This window comes from Echeneis naucrates, chromosome 17 (genome assembly GCF_900963305.1).
Source record: "Echeneis naucrates chromosome 17, fEcheNa1.1, whole genome shotgun sequence".
Classification (NCBI taxonomy): Eukaryota; Metazoa; Chordata; class Actinopteri; order Carangiformes; family Echeneidae; genus Echeneis; species Echeneis naucrates.
The window spans coordinates 16,222,808-16,241,326 of NC_042527.1; the positions used below are offsets into that span (position 1 = coordinate 16,222,808).

Here is an 18,519-nt window from a genome sequence, read left to right on the forward strand (position 1 = left end):
TCGCACATATTTATTCTTCAAAAAGTTTTACAAAGCGATTTCACATTATTATTGTCTCAGTAAAGTTAAACATCTTCGTTGGACGGCATTCCGACTGTACCAAATGAAGTGCTGCGTTCATGTTCAAACATCTGAGCTCGGACATTTAAAGACCCCCAAGCTTTGTCGCGCATTGAAGTTATGTGGTTTGGAAATAATGGCAAAACTGAAGTGCAACAATAAAAACAAAATGATTTTTGTTTTTTGGCTTATTTTACAATAGGGTGAATTAATAAATTAATGCCGTTTGTAAGAGAAAAGAAAAAAAGGAAAATTCCACAGCTGACAAGGTATTTGCACACTTAATAATGATACATATGTCACTGTCATCATAATGGTGTGGTAATATGCTTTGGTTTCAGATTATCTCCAATGTCTGAAGAAATTCAGCCACGTTTGTGATCCAGTAATTGATATTTCATACCCAACCACTGATCCAGTCTAATACAAGAGTCCTGCAAAAGATCATACATGAATTATAACGTTCACTTTTTAATTATCAATTATATTTAATTTTGGAGAGGTATTGCTCTAACTCCATGGTCATTTTGGAGGATGTGGCTTTGTATGTGATGCTGTTAAACCGTATTCATCAATACTGAAAGGTGTTCTGATAATTTTGTTCACCACACTTTACTTCAATCAATCAGGGCCAACCAAAAAGCACTAGCGCTTCTCTGGATAATGCATTACAGTCACATCAGCACAGAAAACAAAGCTTTTCCCAAAGTAAAACAAATGCCTTTGGCACGCTACATGCTCCAACTTCCCTGGTGACTATAATTTAACGTAGCAGTTTACAAGATAAATGGATTAGTTGCAGGGGAATCATTTTTAATTATAATATATAAAATTATAAACCTACAGTTTGCTTTACAGGTCATAGAGTCACAACACATGTTCAATATAGCCTAATGTGATGAATAGCTATAGATTCATTAGCCCACTTCCCCTAAACCAGCTGTGTTATTAAAATCCTTAGTATGCCTTAATGCATCAAGATAACAACCTCAAAGAACGAGGGCAGCTTGCCTTTATATTATAACATTTTACCTTTAAATTACTTTTTTTTTCCAACCGAATAAAAATAACAGAGCAGTGGGCTTCTCGTTTTGTATCATCATAAAGTCACACACTGAAAGAAATTTTGTATGTGTTTCATCCCACAGTTTTTTTTTTTTTTTTTTTTTTTTTTTTTGTACCTTAATCTTTTCAAGCATAACCCTGCAGCAACGCTTATTCTACACTACTGGAAGTGCATATTTCCAGCTTTAAAGGAGCCTTCGTCGTGATGCAAACCGCGGGGTGAACGTTGAAGCGGCTGAGGGCAGATGTGAAGCCGTCAGACAGACTCATCCTGCAGCGGACGCGCCGGCTGTGGAAGGTCCTCCCGCACAACGAGCGGTGCTGTGCGGGCTGTTTTTACTGGCTGCTGTCCACCGTCTGATTCTTTCTTCTTTTTCTTTTTCTTTTTTTTTTATCTCCATTTTAGACGGCACTGACGCATCAATAGGCTTCACGACTGGGACAATGTGCCGGGGTATGGTCAGTTCCTGATGGCCCGTGTCTTTCAATACCAGGCAGGTACCGCCGACAAGAGGTGAATGATCGTGCATGCATTCAGACTGAGATCTGCAGGGGGATGACATAAATTTGCTGAATTTATTACTCGAAAGCTCCCAAATTATGGTCTGTCCATTAAAGGTCTGACTTGTGGCCGTTCAGGGTTTAGCGAGAATAAAATGCCTGCTTCCAATTAGACAGAAATGGCTCTGCAGCAAAAAAGCAATCAATATTCAAGGTGTAAGCCATCAGTGTTTATTCCATGATACATGGAGAATATAACATTTTTTTGCTCTAAGGATTGCTCTATAAAATTGTTATTATAATTAAAAAAATATTGGAAACGTATTTTTCATATATGATCTGAAGCGAAAATAATAATTAAAAGAAAAACTTGCAGCTCTGTAGCACCTTTGTCTCTGAACTGATGTGTGTCAATCAGTCAATGAGTTATTCTCCCTCTTTCCAACATTTCTTCACAAGCTAGCTCACATGGAATAAATCCATCTCTGCTTTCTTCACGTTATGTTTTTCTTTTTTCTTTGTGTATTTAGTTATAATATAGATTCTGATATGATAAGGTCAAACAAATGAAAAAGATCATGAAGCTTATTTTACTTTAACAGTTTTTTTAAACATATACTTTAATATGTAATTTATTTACGACAATTTTTTATAAATTCAAGGAATGTTGTGCTGTGCATTACATAAATCTTTTTATAATCTGTGAGTTTCTGTTGATTTTAATTTAGATGCCTTCTAAGTGCATTTTGAGCACACCGCAAATAATGATCTGTGAAAATAATGATCTAAACTTCCTTTAGACATTAACAGCTCGAAGGATATCTTTTGATCAAAGCTTTAGTATATTCTTTTTTTCCTACACAGCTGTAAAAAAAAATATCTGGGTCGGATTCAGATCAATATCCTGCAATCAAGAATCCTCAAAGTTTAATTTATTCAAAGATCCGGATGTAAGTTTAAGTTTAACTCTATTTTTACGACAAACACACACCTTCTTGATGATTTATTTAATAAACACACTTTGTGGATAACCAGATCAACAACTGTTCATCATTCATTGCTTCACATTTACATTCATTATAAATTATTCATCCTTTTTCAAAGGGGCTGATTGAGGTGGTGCTGGTATTTAACCACCTACAGTTAATGGACGTCTGTTTCATCTCCACATAGTTTTGCCATCACTGAATTTCAGTGTGACCCGGGAGATGGAGAGGCGGAGCCCAGGAGAGAAGCAGGCAAACACTAATAGGTCTGTTGCCGCCACCATCCCCACCACATCAGCAGCCGTCACCATGGCAACAGGCAGCTCCGGTAGCACCACGTGCACCCAGGCGCCCCCCGCATCGCTCAGCATCATCCCGTCAGACAGACAGGCAGTTCAGGTAATGGTCAGCACCTACGTACGTTTTTTTTTCACTTGACAACAGACAAACCCTAACCCCGCCTGCTTAATTTAATACAGAGTCAGAATAGATTGTGTCTCGGGCTCCTGAATGTTCAGTTCAGCAGGGAGGGAGTTCTGGTGATAGACATTACCTGAGACCTCTGCATGCATTAGCCTGAGGTCTCTGTATGTATGATTTCATTTGACAAGGCCAAGTGGTGAACCAGCCCATGGATGTCAGCACGTGCTGCTTCATATGACAGGAGGGAAGTTCAGTTAGGATAATCTGAGACACCTCCAGGGCTTTTCTTTAAATGGAAAGCAGTTCAGGTAATAAGCTGGAGCGGTGATATCTGAATATATGACATTCCTGTAGCGTACGAACTGTTTCATTTGCGAGAACGATTATCCAGGTAACAGACAGTACCGGGGGCCTTTGCAGGCATTTTAATTTCACAGGAAGGTTATTCAGAAAAAGGACAGAACCTCAGACCTCTGGATGAATCATTTTTCACAGATTGAAAAACAATAACAATACTGTTTTTCAATCTGGTGATACTGTATTCACAACAGGATTGCAAGTCGGTGATGGCATTGTGCTTCCTACTGTGGATGAAATTTCTTTGTAAAGCACCAGATATTTTTGTGATATGGTCCAACAGGTGATCCAGCACGCTATCCACAGACCTCAGAGCATGGCGGCCCAGTACTTGCATCGAATGTATGCGGCTCAGCAGCAGCACCTCATGCTGCAGACAGCAGCCCTGCAGCAGCAGCAGCAAGCGCCCCATCTGCAGAGTCTGGCCACCATACAGCAGGTCACTGTATAAGTTTGTTGTGTGTCATGTTTTTGTGTTTTAGGTGCAGGAAAAATTTAACAGAAGCGACAATGAATGGATGGATTGAATTTAAAAGGATGGTATAATGCTTTCCCAATACTTTTCAGGCTTCAGTCTGCCAGAGACGTTCTCCTTCCTCATCTACTGGCAGTTTGGTTCAACCTGCTGGTGTTTCTCAAAACTCAGTAAGTATCTGGTGTCACCAATCTCATCAACCTGTCCAGAGGTGTCATCCTCAAACTGTGTTGCATTCTTCACCATACCTTTCTCAATCCAGATCACTTTACCAGCGTCTCCAGTGACTGCACAGCTGATTGGCCGCACCCAACCAACCAACTCAACTGCAGCTGCAACCACAATATCCCAGCAGGCCATGCTTCTGGGAAACCGGCCAGCCAACTGTAACCAAGCTCAGATGTACCTTCGAACTCAGATGGTACAAACCTTTTCGAATTTCTCATGCTCATGGTGATAGAGGTACTTCAAAACTCCATGACTCATTTGCCCCATTTCTATTTTTACTGAATGTGTTTTCCTCTGTCAGCTCATACTGACTCCTGCAGCACCAGTGGCTGCAGTTCAGTCAGACCTCCCTGCTGTCACCTCCTGCTCCTCTTTACCTACCTCTTCTCAGGTAAAAATTTTGCCAGGCACATAATTAGTATAAACCATGCATGCCAAATGACCGCAACATTACAGTTTTTAGGTTGGGGAAATGCAGGTTGGAGTTCTGATGGATATCTCGTTAGGCTATGACTATCAACCCTACACCTTTTGGCATTTACGGCCATAAAAGTGACACTTTGTTTGCATTCAGGTGCAGAATCTGGCTCTGCATACACACTTGCCTGGAGCTCTGGCTACAGCACACAGTGTTATCTTAAAGCCATCTGCCCAGCCCCAGGCCCTGTCTTCAGGCACCTCTTTGTCCAAGATGTCAATATGTGCTCTGAAGGCCAACCAGCTGAGTGACACCTCAAATGAGTCCAGTCAGCCTGGAGCCCAGATTATAACCCCAGGTCAGTCCACGTGTTCAAATACTGAGGTTTATCATAAAGTTCACTACAAAGCCAGCGTGTCCCAGGTTTGACTAATGAGTCACAGTAATGAAGAAACTTTCATTTGCTGCCTCCACAACTCATAAAAGTGACAACACACCTGTGGACGGAAGAAAAATACAAATAATCCACCAACAAAGGAGGAACAGATCATTTGTGATATTTGTTATCTACCACAGCTGCTTGCTACCGACCATCACCTCCCAGTGAATGGATAACTAATCTTTAGAGAAGTTTGGAATGCTCAAATATTAAATACAAAAACAAACCACTTCACATAGGCAGAAAGGAAAAGCTGTTTGTGCCTTGTAGTGCAAATCTTTTACATCTGATAGTCTTAATTATTGTATTATTCTTTGCATTGAAAGTTATATTTTTGAATCAAGAGCCTTTTTGGGACGGTGATAAGCACACTTATTTACAGGCTAAGTCTGAAAGAGTTTTTCTTCCTCACATCTTTCTGTTTGCCATTCTTCCTGCAGCCTACTCTCCATTACAGGCCCACGCGCTGGTCAAGCAGCAGCTGTCCTGTCCATCTGGCCAGCGGGTGGCTCACCACCAGCTCATCCTGCAGCAGGCCACAGCAGGAGCTCTCAACCACAGACAGCTCCAGCCCATCGCCCTCAGAGTGGCCCCCCAAGAACCCAACTCCAACCCCCTTCCTCTTTCAGTTAAAAAACAGACCACTTCCAATACATTGTCACAGACCAACGGTGACCCCCAAACCCCCTCTACTTCTTCTTCTTCTCAATCTGTGACCAATTTGTTTTCATCATCAGCTCAGACTTCAATCCCAGCTGCAACAGTTCAGCCTCAGCCTCCTCCTTTGGTGGCTGCTCCGCAGCGTCGGACCACATTCCCACAGCTGCAAAATCAGCCTCCTCCCCCTCCTCCACCTCTGGTCCTCCCCAGGCTACCCCAGAAGCCCCCGGCCTCCCTCCAGAGGCTGTCTGTGCACTCCGTCCAGGCTTTGGCAGTCCAATCAGGGCAGATGTTGCTGACAGAGCAGGAGCTGCCTGTTGCCGAGGCCCTTGTCCAGATGCCCTACCAGAACCTGCCTCCGCCTCAGACCGTAGCTGTTGATCTGAAAGTGCATCCAGTCAGACGCAATGAGAATCCATCAGTGAGTAACCGTGACCTCTCTGCAGGTCTCCTTTTCTCGATGTGTACTGGTTTGATCAAGGTTTTCTTCTGGGTTCCATTTCAGTCTGGACAAACATGCAAAGTGAAGAAAGATGAGAAAGAAGATGAATGTTCTCCAAGTCGAAAGAGAGACAGGACCCCTACAGCTGTCATTGTGTCCCCTAAGCAAAATGGTGCAGGTAAAGTATTCACATTACTTTGTGTTGCATTAATCTGAATACCTAAATTGGAATTGATCTGTTTCATAAAACCAGGATCCCTGAAATGATCCTGGTCTAACTGTTTGGTGCCTCTAATTGTCTGCAGTGAGGAGTTCATCCCCCATCATGTCCAGTCACTCAGTGATCAGGTCACCACAGGTAGAGGAGCCCCCCCACCCCTCCACCTCCACCACCACGACCACAACCACCAGCAGCACCAGCAGCAGCAGCCAGGGCAGCAACCCTCCCCCTCCACCAGTTTCTCTACCTCCTCCTATCCTTCCCACCGCAGTCAGAGGACCCAGCCAGCCTCCCTCTGCCCCTGCCCGCCTTCCGGGGAGCCCCGACAGGATACTCACAACCCACGTCCTCACACATCTCATAGAGGGCTTCGTCATCAGAGAGGGCCTGGAGCCGTTCCCGGTACGTCCACTGGAGGTGCAGCAGTGAGCCCCCGTCAGCGCTGGAGGTTGTAGTTAAAGTTCAAGCTCATGGTGAACCCTTTGGAAGAGAAATTACATTTTCCCGCTGTCAATAGATAATGGCCCACACATCACAATTTGATATGACGGCCAGGGGAAGTAAAATGGAAAACGTGGCATAACAATTTCTCAATATTTAAAATATTTAAAATGCTCATACCTGACATGAAAGAGCAGGGGTTCCTCTGTTCACTGAGATACTTCAACCAGGCCCAGAAAACGACCATGCAGTGCAAGTAGCTTGACTGGAAAATACAAAATGTCCCGTTAACTGGATTTCCTACCAAAAAAATGCAGAATATCAACAGTGGCAGAGGAAGAAATACCCACAGTGAATTAAAACAATGTGATATAATGCATCAATGGATTGATCGTTTTTTCTTTTTTAATGCAGGTTGGTCCTTCGTCACTCTTCGACCAGCAGGCTTCACTTCCAGAGTCCCAGGAGATGCCCACCAATGGAGATGCAGCAGCAGAGGACAGTCCTCTGGATGCTGACCAGTCAGATTCAACAGACTCGGAGATGGAGAACAATGGCCCTACGGCAGATGGTGAGGCCTGTGTGTATGTGGGGCTGTAAATGTGTGTGTGGATGTGTGACTAACAGCTGGTCCCGTGAAGTTGCAGAGTGGGGGGAGAGCGTGGCCAGTGTGCTGCAGTGCGAGTACTGCGGGAGCCGAGGTTACGCTCAAACGTTCCTACGCTCCAAACGCTTCTGCTCCATGAGCTGCGTCAGGAGGTAAAAATATATCACACACGTCCACATGTTCTCAGGTCGTCCACAAACAACATCAGCAAACACAAATAGCCTCGCATCAAAATATATGTTTGTTATTGTCAATGAATTCTAGATATGACCAAAAACAATTGAGTGATTGTCATAATAAAAATTTTGTGTGGCTCCGATACCTGGCACATCGTGAGAAATAATAATAAAATAAATAAAAGAACTATTCGTTCAAAATCAACATTAACTTTTAAGTTTATCTCCACAAACTGGTAGAAAACCATATGTGCTAAAATTCTTCCCGTCAAACACACTGCTCACTGCTGTCGGCTTAAATTTGCTTAAAGATTTGGTGCACAGCTGTTTTATGACATTACACAATATTTATAAGAAAATTAAAACACGTTATTTTTAAAGATCTATAGCTTGTCATACGATGAAGCACCAATAAAATGTTTTATCTTTAAAATGACTGATGAATGTTGTAAATTTTATGATTCAGAAAGAACCAGCACCAACCTCATCCGGCTGCTCAGAGGCTGTTCCAACGTCATGAATGGGAAAAGCAGGGTGTCCCTGTGTAAATAAAGATAAGATAGAAGTATATAAAGGGTTAACTTTGTCTTCCATGCAAGGCACAATAAGACGTCTGCAGTCTGTTATGCTATTTGGAGTATAAAATGATGTCAAACGTTTATAATCACTCCGACGTTTCCTTCTGAGCCTCCATCCAGGCACCAAAGAGAGGATGCTCTGAATCCATCACCTCTGTAACCAATGATTAATTCTTCTCTAAAAGTCTATTCATAGTAGAAACCAAACCGAATATTTGCTGCCTGACCTTCTGTTTAGGTTCAGTGTGAGCTGCACCAAACGTATCACCATGTTGAGAGCAGGCCGCTGGGGTCACAGGCCAATGGGCAGGAGAGGGCGACCCCCCAGCAGAGTCAACGGAGCCTCCAGAGAACATTTTCTGAGACAGGTCAGTTGACATCACTGACCTGATGCATGAAGTGCTGCAGGGATCACTGGTCCTAAAGACAAGCTGCTCTCTGGGAAACGGACACATATGACAGGAACAAAATCGCATTTCCAGAATTGTACAGTAAATAAATAAATGAAGCGCATCCGCGGACTGCTTGTGACCTTCATCACTTGTGACCAGTCCAACTGAAGAATTTATTTTTGCCTTTTTATATTTGAGTCCTTTTGAGTCTCTAAGAGCTTTTTTTTTTTTCACAAACTGTAATTGAAGAAAGCAAACAGAGGGAACATTTAATACTAGTTCTACATCCTCAACAAAATCTTTAAAAAAGCCATTTTCTTCAAACCTATTTCCTTCTGCCTTGCTGAAGAATCCACCTGGTTCAAATATATTGCAGGGAGAGAGAAAGAAAGAAGGAAAAGAGCAGGGATAGCTATAAATATGTTTTTTTTTTGTAATCTAAGTCAACACTGTGAAACAAGACAGGAAAAAGTTGACAGAAGTTAAAGTCGATATCAAAAGAAACATACTTTTTGTAGGCTGATGTTGGCCGATATGTTGCTGTAATGTTTTCAGAAAGTGAAATTAGGAAGTGTGAAAATCACATTTCTGCTCTGTCTCTTCAGAGTGGAAAAACAACATTACAGTCACAATTTGATGTAGAAACAACTCCCTGAATAGGATAATGGATTTTTTTCAGACGTAGCACCAGAAAGAACCCTGTCATGTATTACTTTTTAAACATAAAATGATAAATTGGAAAAAATGAACTGTTAGATAAAGATTTTGTCTTTGTGTTGCCCAGGCTCGAGGGTCATGTGGCTCAGAGGAGACGCAGCAGAGCTCGCTGAGAGAGGACGACGAGGAGGTGCAGGAGGAAGATGAGGAGGAGGAGGACGAGCCCCCCGTTCCCATGAAGACCAGGCTCAGGAAGCAGGCTGAGCGGGCGCAGGAGCGGGAACGGGAGAAGGAGAGAGAGAAGAGGATGCCAGAAACGATCGATGTTTCAGATGAAGGGGAAGACGCAGGCTGTCCTTCACAGTGGAACGTAGAACAAGTGTTCTCTTACATCAGCTCTCTCCCAGGTACTGATGTGACCTCAGCACACACGGTTACAGAGAATCTAATTCTTTAATTCTCTCTCCTTTTATCATTCTGTCCTGCTGCTATTTTTTTCTTTCATACCATCTGCTCACGAGTATCATTTTTTAATTAGCTGAGGTTTAGTTCAAGTGCTACATGTGCTTTAAAATAAAATGATCATATTATGTAATGAAATGTGAAATGCATCAGCTTGATGCAGCCAGATGTTTGACAGAGCAAAGGAAGCCGATTTAACTATTTTTTAATTAAACTGCTGTACTTATGCTCAAACTTGTTATATTTTATACTTTCCTACTTCTTATGACTTTTGAATGGGAGCATCTGTGACAAAAAGCAGTTTCCTGTTGGGGATCAGTAAAGTATTTCTGAATCTGATTCTGATTGTCATAGATTAGCTAATCAGAACTATTTTGGTAATCAATCATTTTATGATTTCAAGCAAAGATGTCAAATTTTTGCATTTTTGCTTCTTAAATGTAACAGAGAAGTAAATTTTTTTCGGGAGTTTTGTCAAATAAGAATGATCAATGACCAGTTTAGGAGAGTAATCATCTGATTAGTTTCTAAAAATAATCACTAGTTTCAGCCCCAAAAAATAGTTACATGCATCATGGGGACACTGTCTTCTGTCTTCTCTTCTGTCCAGGTGGACAGGATGTGGCCGAAGAGTTTCGCTCCCAGGAAATAGATGGACAGGCTCTGCTGCTTCTGACTGAGGACCACCTGGTCAGCACCATGAACGTTAAACTGGGACCAGCGCTGAAGATCTGTGCCCACATTAACTCTCTGAAAGATTAACACTCAACATTCCTGCTGACAAAGGAGCTCTGCATTGAACTGGGCTGATATGGACGTAAAAAAGAACCGCGTTCAGCTTTCTGCTTCTGGGGAGGTGACAGCAGACTCATTGGACGTTCGAACGGGCACGATCGTGCTGGACTGAAATCGAGACTACAGAGGCCGCAGCTCACCTGGCACCACTGCCGCTGTGGTTTCAGACTGAAGTCGGCTCATTCTCACAGCTGATTGTAACACAAAGATGAGCGTCATTCCATTATTGTAGTGATTGTAGCTATTTGGATCTGGTTATCCATTTGTTTCAAAATGGTTTTAAAAGTTGTTTGTATCATTTACATTGTTACACACTGTAAGATTTACAAAACTTGACTATTATCTTAAGGTTGAATTTAATACATTTATCATCAGTAAACAGTTGTAATGAATTAAGAAAGTAATATCGGATATTATATATAAGAATCTTGTTATATGAACCTATAACAGGGTCATTTTGTTATTTATTACTGTATTGTTGCCTTCTTATTTAAATAAAACCATATGGGAAAACATTGTTTTACATTTATATCAATAACAATTGTTTCTTTTTTTTTTAATGACTTATGTCTACATAACTATCAGACTTTCAGTACTGCAGACCTGACGATACCTCTGTACTTCTAATTTAGATTTTTAAATGCATTACTGTTAGTTTTGATAGTATTTCCCATGAAGGTAATAAAAGAACGCATCAGAAAACCTCCAGCAGAATACAACAAGAGCAAACATCTACATTTTACCTATATGACATAAAAATTCTGATTTTATGCTCTTAAAGTCTGAGACTCGAGATTCAATCTGAACTCCCTTTTTGAATATCTCAGGTATTTAGCTCCATCACCACCAGAGGAACTTTTCTAATGCACTGTAGAATTTGCACACTGATTTAGGCAGGATTTTAATCACCTGCTGATTTGAACTATATGGTCATTATATGCCAGTCAAACTTTAAAGTCTGTTCCAGGATTCTAAATTCATCTGTCATAATTAAATGATTTATCCACCAGAGGGAGCTGACAAGTCTATCTTTCAAATGGAAAATATCCTGCTCAATAAAGCACAGTGTTTGGATTCAAACACTGACAAAATATTTCTCACTTCCTCCGGACTCAAATTGAGGTAAAAAAAAAAAACAAAAACAAACTATATTGAATGTGTGAATGAGTGGAACAGAAAGAAAAAAAACATTACTCGGCCTGACTAGTCTCCTGAGACGGAAATCTTCTTTTACACTTTGTTAAAGAAGAATTATGAGGTTGAGAATATACAAAATGATAAAACATATTTCACCCAAATAATAATCTGTAAAGAGTAGAAAAGAGAAAGCTAAATTCAGTTCCTAGCCACAATAGAAAAACATGATGGCGATAAATTTGTTTATTTAAAACAAACCCTGACAGATTCATTTTTACAGCTCTTTCCTACACTTTAGAGACAGATTAAAACATTTTTGGAACACTGATATAATGATTTAAGTGCAAATGAGTACATTTCTCTACTGAAAAATACTATTGACTATACCATATACTTTCTTTGCTATACATGGGGAATGTGTTGCCTGGATGTGAACATTGGTGGAATGTTTTAGGTGTGCAGGGAGGGCGTAAATGAAAACAGAAAAACTGACAGAGATACAGTAAGTTTCCATGCACACTATTTGGTTTACAAGGCTACTGTGCAAAAGTTGTTGCTTTTTAAGACATTTAGCGATATCAATATGACAGAAATGTCATCCAGTAACAAATGAGTGCTCATGGAGGCAATAAGGTTGATCAGTTTACAGGCACTGCAAAGATGATTGTATACATTCTCAAATCTGTTGATGCTTTATGTTACAGGTCCATTAATCCTTTTCTGGGAAGATTTTTGAAAAGAACCGAGTTATTTTCAGGACAAAAGGTGATTTGATCATGCAGTAAGTGAAATGTGTCTAATATTTAACAATTTAGCAAATATAAAAGGATAGAGTTTCCAAAAAAAAAAAAAAATCATTCAAGACTTGGATGGTTCCAGTTTAACATTATCTTTCTTAGAAAGCTATCTGCAAATAATAATAAAAAAAAAATAATTTAATGAAAATCCAAGTGTAGGTAATTCCCAGGAAACTGGGAAGAAATGAGAAAATAACAGAGCTGTAAAAATAAAGCACGAACCTAAATCTTCTATTCTGTGAGTTTAGATTTACTCACTCATTTATAATTGACACTCTATCCTAATATATGAGAGAAATTGTCTACAGCAATCAAATCAGAAATGCACGTAACCAGATAAATAAATACCCCTGACCTGATACTTTGATCTGCATATTGTGAAGCTTCCTCATCGAACTGGCTGATAACCTGAGGCTGGAGCAAATAGGCAGATGTCTATGACTTTTAAAGCAAAAGAAAGTCCAGATTAAATACGATAACCAGGGGAAAAAAAAAGATGAGCTCACATCTGCCTGACCAACAACAGCATAAAAAAAACAAAACAAAACAAAACAAAAAAAAAACATTGTAACTTGGAAATAATTTTGCTAACTTTGATGCAGCTGAATTACAGTACGTAAAAAAAGTAAAATTATAAATTAAATCATAAAACACAGGAATGAGCCTCTTCTTGGGGGAATGGGTTGAGTATATTGCTTTTCTGCTTGTAGTCTAAAGCATGACAAAGATTTTTTTTTAAATCAGCAGCATGGCTTATGATGACAAATGACCCAACTAACTTTGCTGTGTGGCAAACATGCTACACAGCAGAGACAACGGGCAGGAGGATACTTAAGAAAGCAAATGTCACTGTTACTGTATGTCGGCCCTCAGGGAATGCTGCTGGAGCTGAGCCCATCCTTCTCCATAGATATAGATTTGACCAGCTCCTCCACCCAGCGCACCTCAGAGGCCACCTGCTCAGCCAGCGCCTCATAGCGGTTTTCCAGGCGCCCAAACTTGCGCTTGAGGATGTTGGCGGCCTGCATGGTGGCACGAGCATCCTCTTGACACTTCTTGCGCTGGGCCTGAGAGCGATGCAGCTCTTGGCGAATATGGCTCAAGTCGCTTGAGATGCTCTGGTTCTCCTCCTTGTACCAACCCTCCTTCTCCTCGTAGATGGACAACAGCGCCGCCACGTCCTCTTGGCACGAGCGCTGATTGCGCTCCAGGTCTTTCAGGCCTTCCTCTGCCGCTGCGATCTCCTCGAGCACCTGGGAGAAGCGCTCAAAGTTGACATAGGTGTTGTTCGGTGGCATGCTTGAATGCGACTTGATGGTATACTCCTTCAGACGAGTGGTCTTCAGGCGCCGTCGCTCAGGCTTGTGGTCTCGCTCCTCAGGACGCACATTCCGCCTCTTAATCACCTGGAGAGGAAGTATACAAATGTTTGAAATCAGGGCATTAACTTGATGACATAACCCAGCTGGCTTTTTGAGGCCAACACAGATACTGATGTTTGAGTCTAACAACTGAAACAATCCAATAGCATCATATCAGTTTTCTCAGTACCTGATTGCAGCTCTCTGCTTGAAAAACTACGTAATGAAACTGGACTTGCTCTGAATGACCTCTACCATATCTCTTCAAATGTGACTGTGAAAGTTATGGTGTAAAACACAACACCCACCTTAATCCAGGGGTGCTCAAGACTGTCATCAATTGTCATTCTCTTCCTGCAAAAGAAAATCATTTAGTATAATTTTAATGTGAGTGTTCAAGCTGTACAGAGCAGACCTATCTCCCATTTTCTTGTGGTGTTAAATTAAAAGACATTCTTACTTTGGATCTTTCACCAATAGACGCCGTATGAAGTCTTTGGCCAGCTCACTGGTATTGCTGAAGTACTCTTCATCAAAGTCGTAGTTCACAGCTGAGATGTTGGTCAGGGTCTCCTGTTTGGTCTCGCCAAGAAACGGCGAGGCACCACTCAACCTAACCCAGATAAAGGCTTTGCTTTAGATGACATATGGAGGCGAAGTGAAGTGGTTTATGTCTGTACAAATGACAACATGATGTGAAGGATTACTCACAGAATATATGTGATTACTCCAATGCTCCTGCAGAGAAGAGAAGAGCCAGGCATGAGTGAAAAATGTCAGATGTGTAAGTTCACATCTTCAGAGGGGAGAAAAACATGTTCACATCTTACCACATGTCCGCCTCCAGTCCAAGGGGCTCATAATTGACTATTTCTGGAGCTGCGAAACACAAAGGAATGAGCACGTGAATTCAAACCAGATGTGATCTTAAAAATGTTTACCTTACTTGGCAATACAGGCACACACACAGGCACAGCATGAAAACTGAGTTAGGATTTTCAAAGTGGGGCATTTTAATTGTGTGAAATTGATATGTAGGAGGGGAAAGAGGATCTCACCAACAAACTCTGGTGTTCCAAAGATGTTCTTGAACTCATTTCCTGCTTTAATCTGATGCGCAATCCCAAAGTCAATCAGTTTGATCCTGGGATTGGGGACGTTCTTGTCCAGCAGCATGATATTTTCAGGCTAAAAAATAAAGCAAGAGAAGAAAACGTTTCAATTCCACCAATGTCCACCTGATGGATCAAATTTTAATATGTAATGTCCCTGAACGTTGATCAAGTAAACATATGTTTAGATCTTTAGCTACTTCTCAGCAGATTGCGTACAACTATGATTTTTTTTTCTTCATTTGCCTGAAAAATATCTTAAATATTCATTTGATTATAGCAATATTTGCTTTATCATTTCCTTTGCGATCAATTAATTGTTACATGCTTTTTCCTATGTGCCGGACACAAAAAAAAAAAAAAAATCTTCCTTAAAACATCTCAACTGAACTTCTCACCAACGTGTCATTTACAACACAGCCTCACAAACACACAGTCTTAACCACACAAACTGCTGACCTTGAGGTCAAAGTGAGCGATGCGTTTGGAGTGAAGATACTGAACACCGTCGAGAATCTGTTTCAAGAACTGGGTGGCCTCTTCCTCCGTCAGAGATTCCTTCTCAGCCAGGAAATCGAACAGCTCTCCTCCTGACACCAGCTCCAGAATCAGGATCACATCCGTCTTGTTTTCAAAGATGTCGTGCAGGGTGATGATGTTGCTGTGCTGAATTTCACGCAGGATGTTGACCTCACGCTCTATTTCCTCACGGCTTACCCCTCGCCGGCTGGATGAAAGCCGCCTCTTCTTTATAAACTTGGCGGCGTACTCAACACCTGTGCTTTTCTCCTTACACTTGCGAACGATAGCAAACTGTCCACTAAAGGCCAGAGAGAAGAGAGAAATGACTATTGAATGTGATCTATTACATACAAACGTATGCATGACTACTACTAAAATTACTGTTGCTGATTTTGATGACGCCAAGAAATTGAGAGATAGCTTTGGATGATTGTTTTTAAAAATGTTTTAATTAAAATAGTTTGAAAGAATGTTTCACTCATTCACAATCTACCAAGCACAATGTGAAAGAATATTTAATATGTTGGTGATAAATACTGGTGATAAATACTTCAGTCGTGTTTGGATTAAGGCTCAAGACACTAATCGATTAAAATCAATTTTAATATACAATGATGATACAAAATTCCAATTTTTGCACTCTTAATGTGCATGTATAACTTTTATTTAATAAACAAACTAGTTGTTATGCAGATTTTTTGTCCCCCTTTTTATCCAACTAATAACTGATTAATTGGAAAAATTATCCTCAGATTAAATCGATTATCTAAATAATCATTAGTTGCAGCCATAGTTTTGATGCAAAGTTTCAAATGGACTGCAAATCACACAAATCAAATGCATCTGCAATACATTTCCACCAATCACATGTAATTAATTTAATAGTCCTAATTTGTTTGTCTGTAAAAAAAACAGCAAGCACAAATTATTATTGTGTTTGTATCCAAGGGTATCAGGTGTATACTTCCAGCTAGCATGCATTTGTCAGAGGGGAAACAAATAAATTAGTGTCACATACCTGCCCAGCTCCTCTCCCATCTCATAATACAATTCGACATCCTCCTGTCTGAAGCCAGCCATGGTGTGATGAGGGAGAAACCTTGAGATTCACTGCGGTGTGACAGAAAAGGGGCAATATATAAACCCAGCAGAGAACAAAACAATGTCTTGAGGGCAGCTGTGGCCTGTAGTTAAGCAAAAGAAAAATAAGTCCACCTACAGAGACACTGGTCTCTCATTACCTGGCCTGTTCCCATACAGAGTTAATCTGCAGAGACTTTGTGGCTGATGTCAGACTGCATACCAGTCCTACTGACATCACCTCCTCCTCGGACCAGCCATCTGACTCATTAAAGGGACTGTGCTTTAGCTCCACTCTCAAAACGGGTCATTTAACTCCTCTGAAACGTTTTTCATTCAGGACGGGTCTATAAAATAAGACTATTTATCATTTTGGTTTTTTTTTTTTTTAAAAAAAAAGAAAGAAAAAAGGAGATGAGTAGTCGGATTGTGGCAAAGCAGGCAGCAGGCATTTTCCTTTAGCTTATTCATAATAAAAAACCGCATAAATCTGAAGGCAGTTGGTTGAAACACAAGAGGAAAAGCGGACCAAAGGTTAAACCTGCCTGCTTTTTAAGTATTAAAGGAAAAAAAAGTGTTTTAAGGGGAGAAATAAAAAGGCATCCAGGGGACAGAAGGCAGCTAACAGCTAACGCTAAGCTATCTGCATTATTGGCCAACCTTCTGTATAAACACCGGCTCTCACTGTTTGTGACTTTACTCTGTAAAATATAAAATTAAGCAGGACGAAGTGTGGTCAGAAAAGTACACCATTAACCACAGAAAACACTCCAAGTCAACGCTACGGGTACTTACAGCTGTGTTGGCTACGAAGGCTGCATTCCTCTGAGAAGTAAGGAAGAAACCCGGAGCGACTAACACGGGCTGTTAAATATACTACTTCCTGTCCTGGGATTCAAAATAAAAGCCCACCAATTTACGATCAATCCACATGACAAATCTTTTTTTTTTATAGTTAGTTTAGGTATATCAACAGTCAAAATGTGTTCAGCCTATCTTTATAGGATGATGTCTGTTCAGTTTTGTTTCCAGCGCACTGAGAGTTATCAAATGTGGAGATTGTGTGGTATACAAGCTAACTTACAGTGTGTTTCACAGATAAAAAAAAAAATACAAGAAATGAAAAGAAAGTCCAAAAATACAATAAAAATGACCTTGTACATGTGGTGAAATTAAACTTTTCCTATTCAATATTAAAATATTTGCATATAGATAGAGCCTGTATATAATTTATTAGGTTATATTAGGAAAGGATGATAATTATTTACTTACAGGAAAACACGCAGTAAAATTTTTTGTGAAGGCAGCAATCGTGTGACTTCCGGTGTCGATGGGCCACCTGGGACAGGTAAACATCCGGCAGACTGGCGGACATATGGAATGACGTCACGCTGTGTGAACCGCTGCATACGTCACCGGATAAGGAGACTGAGCCTGCAGCAGAGAGATTAACACCATTACACACACCGAGGACACACACAAAGAAGATCCACTCCCTCTTCTTTTCTGTTCACCCAGTCCGATGAATGGTTTGGATGGAGGTTAATTAAAACAGCCCGACGATGGCACACACATAAGAAAATAAACACACATATACAATAAAAACACACACTATCATGATGCTCCTCATGAGGGTCAATGATGAGGAGAGAAAATGTTTGTTTCTTAGTACTATTCAGATCTACATGGTGAGTGGGATGTCGTACATCAGTTTCTAAGTTATGAGTTGCAGTCCAAAAGGAAGTTCCCTGACCGGGAATCGAACCCGGGCCGCGGCGGTGAGAGCGCCGAATCCTAACCACTAGACCACCAGGGACTGTTAAAGCGCGCTAATGGTCACTTTCACTTTAACTTCGTAACGTGGAATAAAATAAGCTCTATTGTGAAGTGGGCCGTCTTAATGTATTGCCGCAGTTTAACGGATCGGTGTATCAGCAGTAAAGGAAGTGCTTCATCCAAAAGGTAGTTCCCTGACCGGGAATCGAACCCGGGCCGCGGCGGTGAGAGCGCCGAATCCTAACCACTAGACCACCAGGGACTGCTTAGGGGACAAGATGTCATCAACATAAGACGGATAATATAGTTTTAAACGTTTCCCCAGCAGTTAGATGGAGTATGGCTTATTGTT

The 18,519-nt window shown here is 40.9% G+C and overlaps 2 protein-coding genes and 2 non-coding genes across 4 annotated transcripts; 1 reads left to right on the forward strand and 3 right to left on the reverse strand.

Moving 5' to 3' along the window:
* Positions 1-2,545: 2,545 nt before the first annotated feature.
* Positions 2,546-10,349, forward strand: phc3 (polyhomeotic homolog 3 (Drosophila)). Its single transcript, XM_029525435.1, has 15 exons — positions 2,546-2,576; positions 2,800-3,011; positions 3,676-3,831; positions 3,960-4,037; positions 4,130-4,288; positions 4,397-4,486; positions 4,670-4,871; positions 5,393-6,054; positions 6,118-6,232; positions 6,360-6,676; positions 7,130-7,286; positions 7,363-7,474; positions 8,315-8,444; positions 9,253-9,532; positions 10,198-10,349. The coding sequence occupies exons 2-15, from the start codon at positions 2,835-2,837 to the stop codon at positions 10,347-10,349; spliced, it is 2,787 nt and encodes a 928-aa protein (XP_029381295.1). The 5' UTR covers positions 2,546-2,576; positions 2,800-2,834.
* A 1,380-nt stretch (positions 10,350-11,729) lies between these two features.
* dapk3 (death-associated protein kinase 3) lies at positions 11,730-17,246 on the reverse strand. The gene is made up of 9 exons (XM_029524987.1): positions 17,187-17,246; positions 16,330-16,421; positions 15,249-15,609; positions 14,736-14,865; positions 14,508-14,556; positions 14,389-14,415; positions 14,138-14,290; positions 13,986-14,031; positions 11,730-13,722 (listed from the first exon to the last, which is right to left on the reverse strand). The coding sequence occupies exons 2-9, from the start codon at positions 16,389-16,391 to the stop codon at positions 13,186-13,188; spliced, it is 1,365 nt and encodes a 454-aa protein (XP_029380847.1). The 5' UTR covers positions 16,392-16,421; positions 17,187-17,246; the 3' UTR covers positions 11,730-13,185.
* An 889-nt stretch (positions 17,247-18,135) lies between these two features.
* trnae-cuc (transfer RNA glutamic acid (anticodon CUC)) lies at positions 18,136-18,207 on the reverse strand. The gene has a single exon. It is a non-coding gene; the product is annotated as a tRNA-Glu (tRNA).
* Positions 18,208-18,357: 150 nt separating this feature from the next.
* trnae-cuc (transfer RNA glutamic acid (anticodon CUC)) lies at positions 18,358-18,429 on the reverse strand. Its single transcript has one exon. It is a non-coding gene; the product is annotated as a tRNA-Glu (tRNA).
* Positions 18,430-18,519: the final 90 nt, after the last annotated feature.

Coding starts and splice junctions, on each gene's coding strand:
- phc3 (XM_029525435.1), top strand. CDS start 2,835: ATGGAGAGGCGGAGCCCAGGAGAGAAGCAGGCAAACACTAATAGGTCT. Junction 3,832..3,959: donor GTCTGGCCACCATACAGCAG/GTCACTGTATAA, acceptor AATACTTTTCAG/GCTTCAGTCTGCCAGAGACG. Junction 4,487..4,669: donor CTTTACCTACCTCTTCTCAG/GTAAAAATTTTG, acceptor GTTTGCATTCAG/GTGCAGAATCTGGCTCTGCA.
- dapk3 (XM_029524987.1), bottom strand. CDS start 16,391: ATGGCTGGCTTCAGACAGGAGGATGTCGAATTGTATTATGAGATGGGA. Junction 14,291..14,388: donor GGAGTAATCACATATATTCT/GTGAGTAATCCT, acceptor TATCTGGGTTAG/GTTGAGTGGTGCCTCGCCGT. Junction 13,723..13,985: donor TTGAGCACCCCTGGATTAAG/GTGGGTGTTGTG, acceptor CTTCCTCTCCAG/GTGATTAAGAGGCGGAATGT.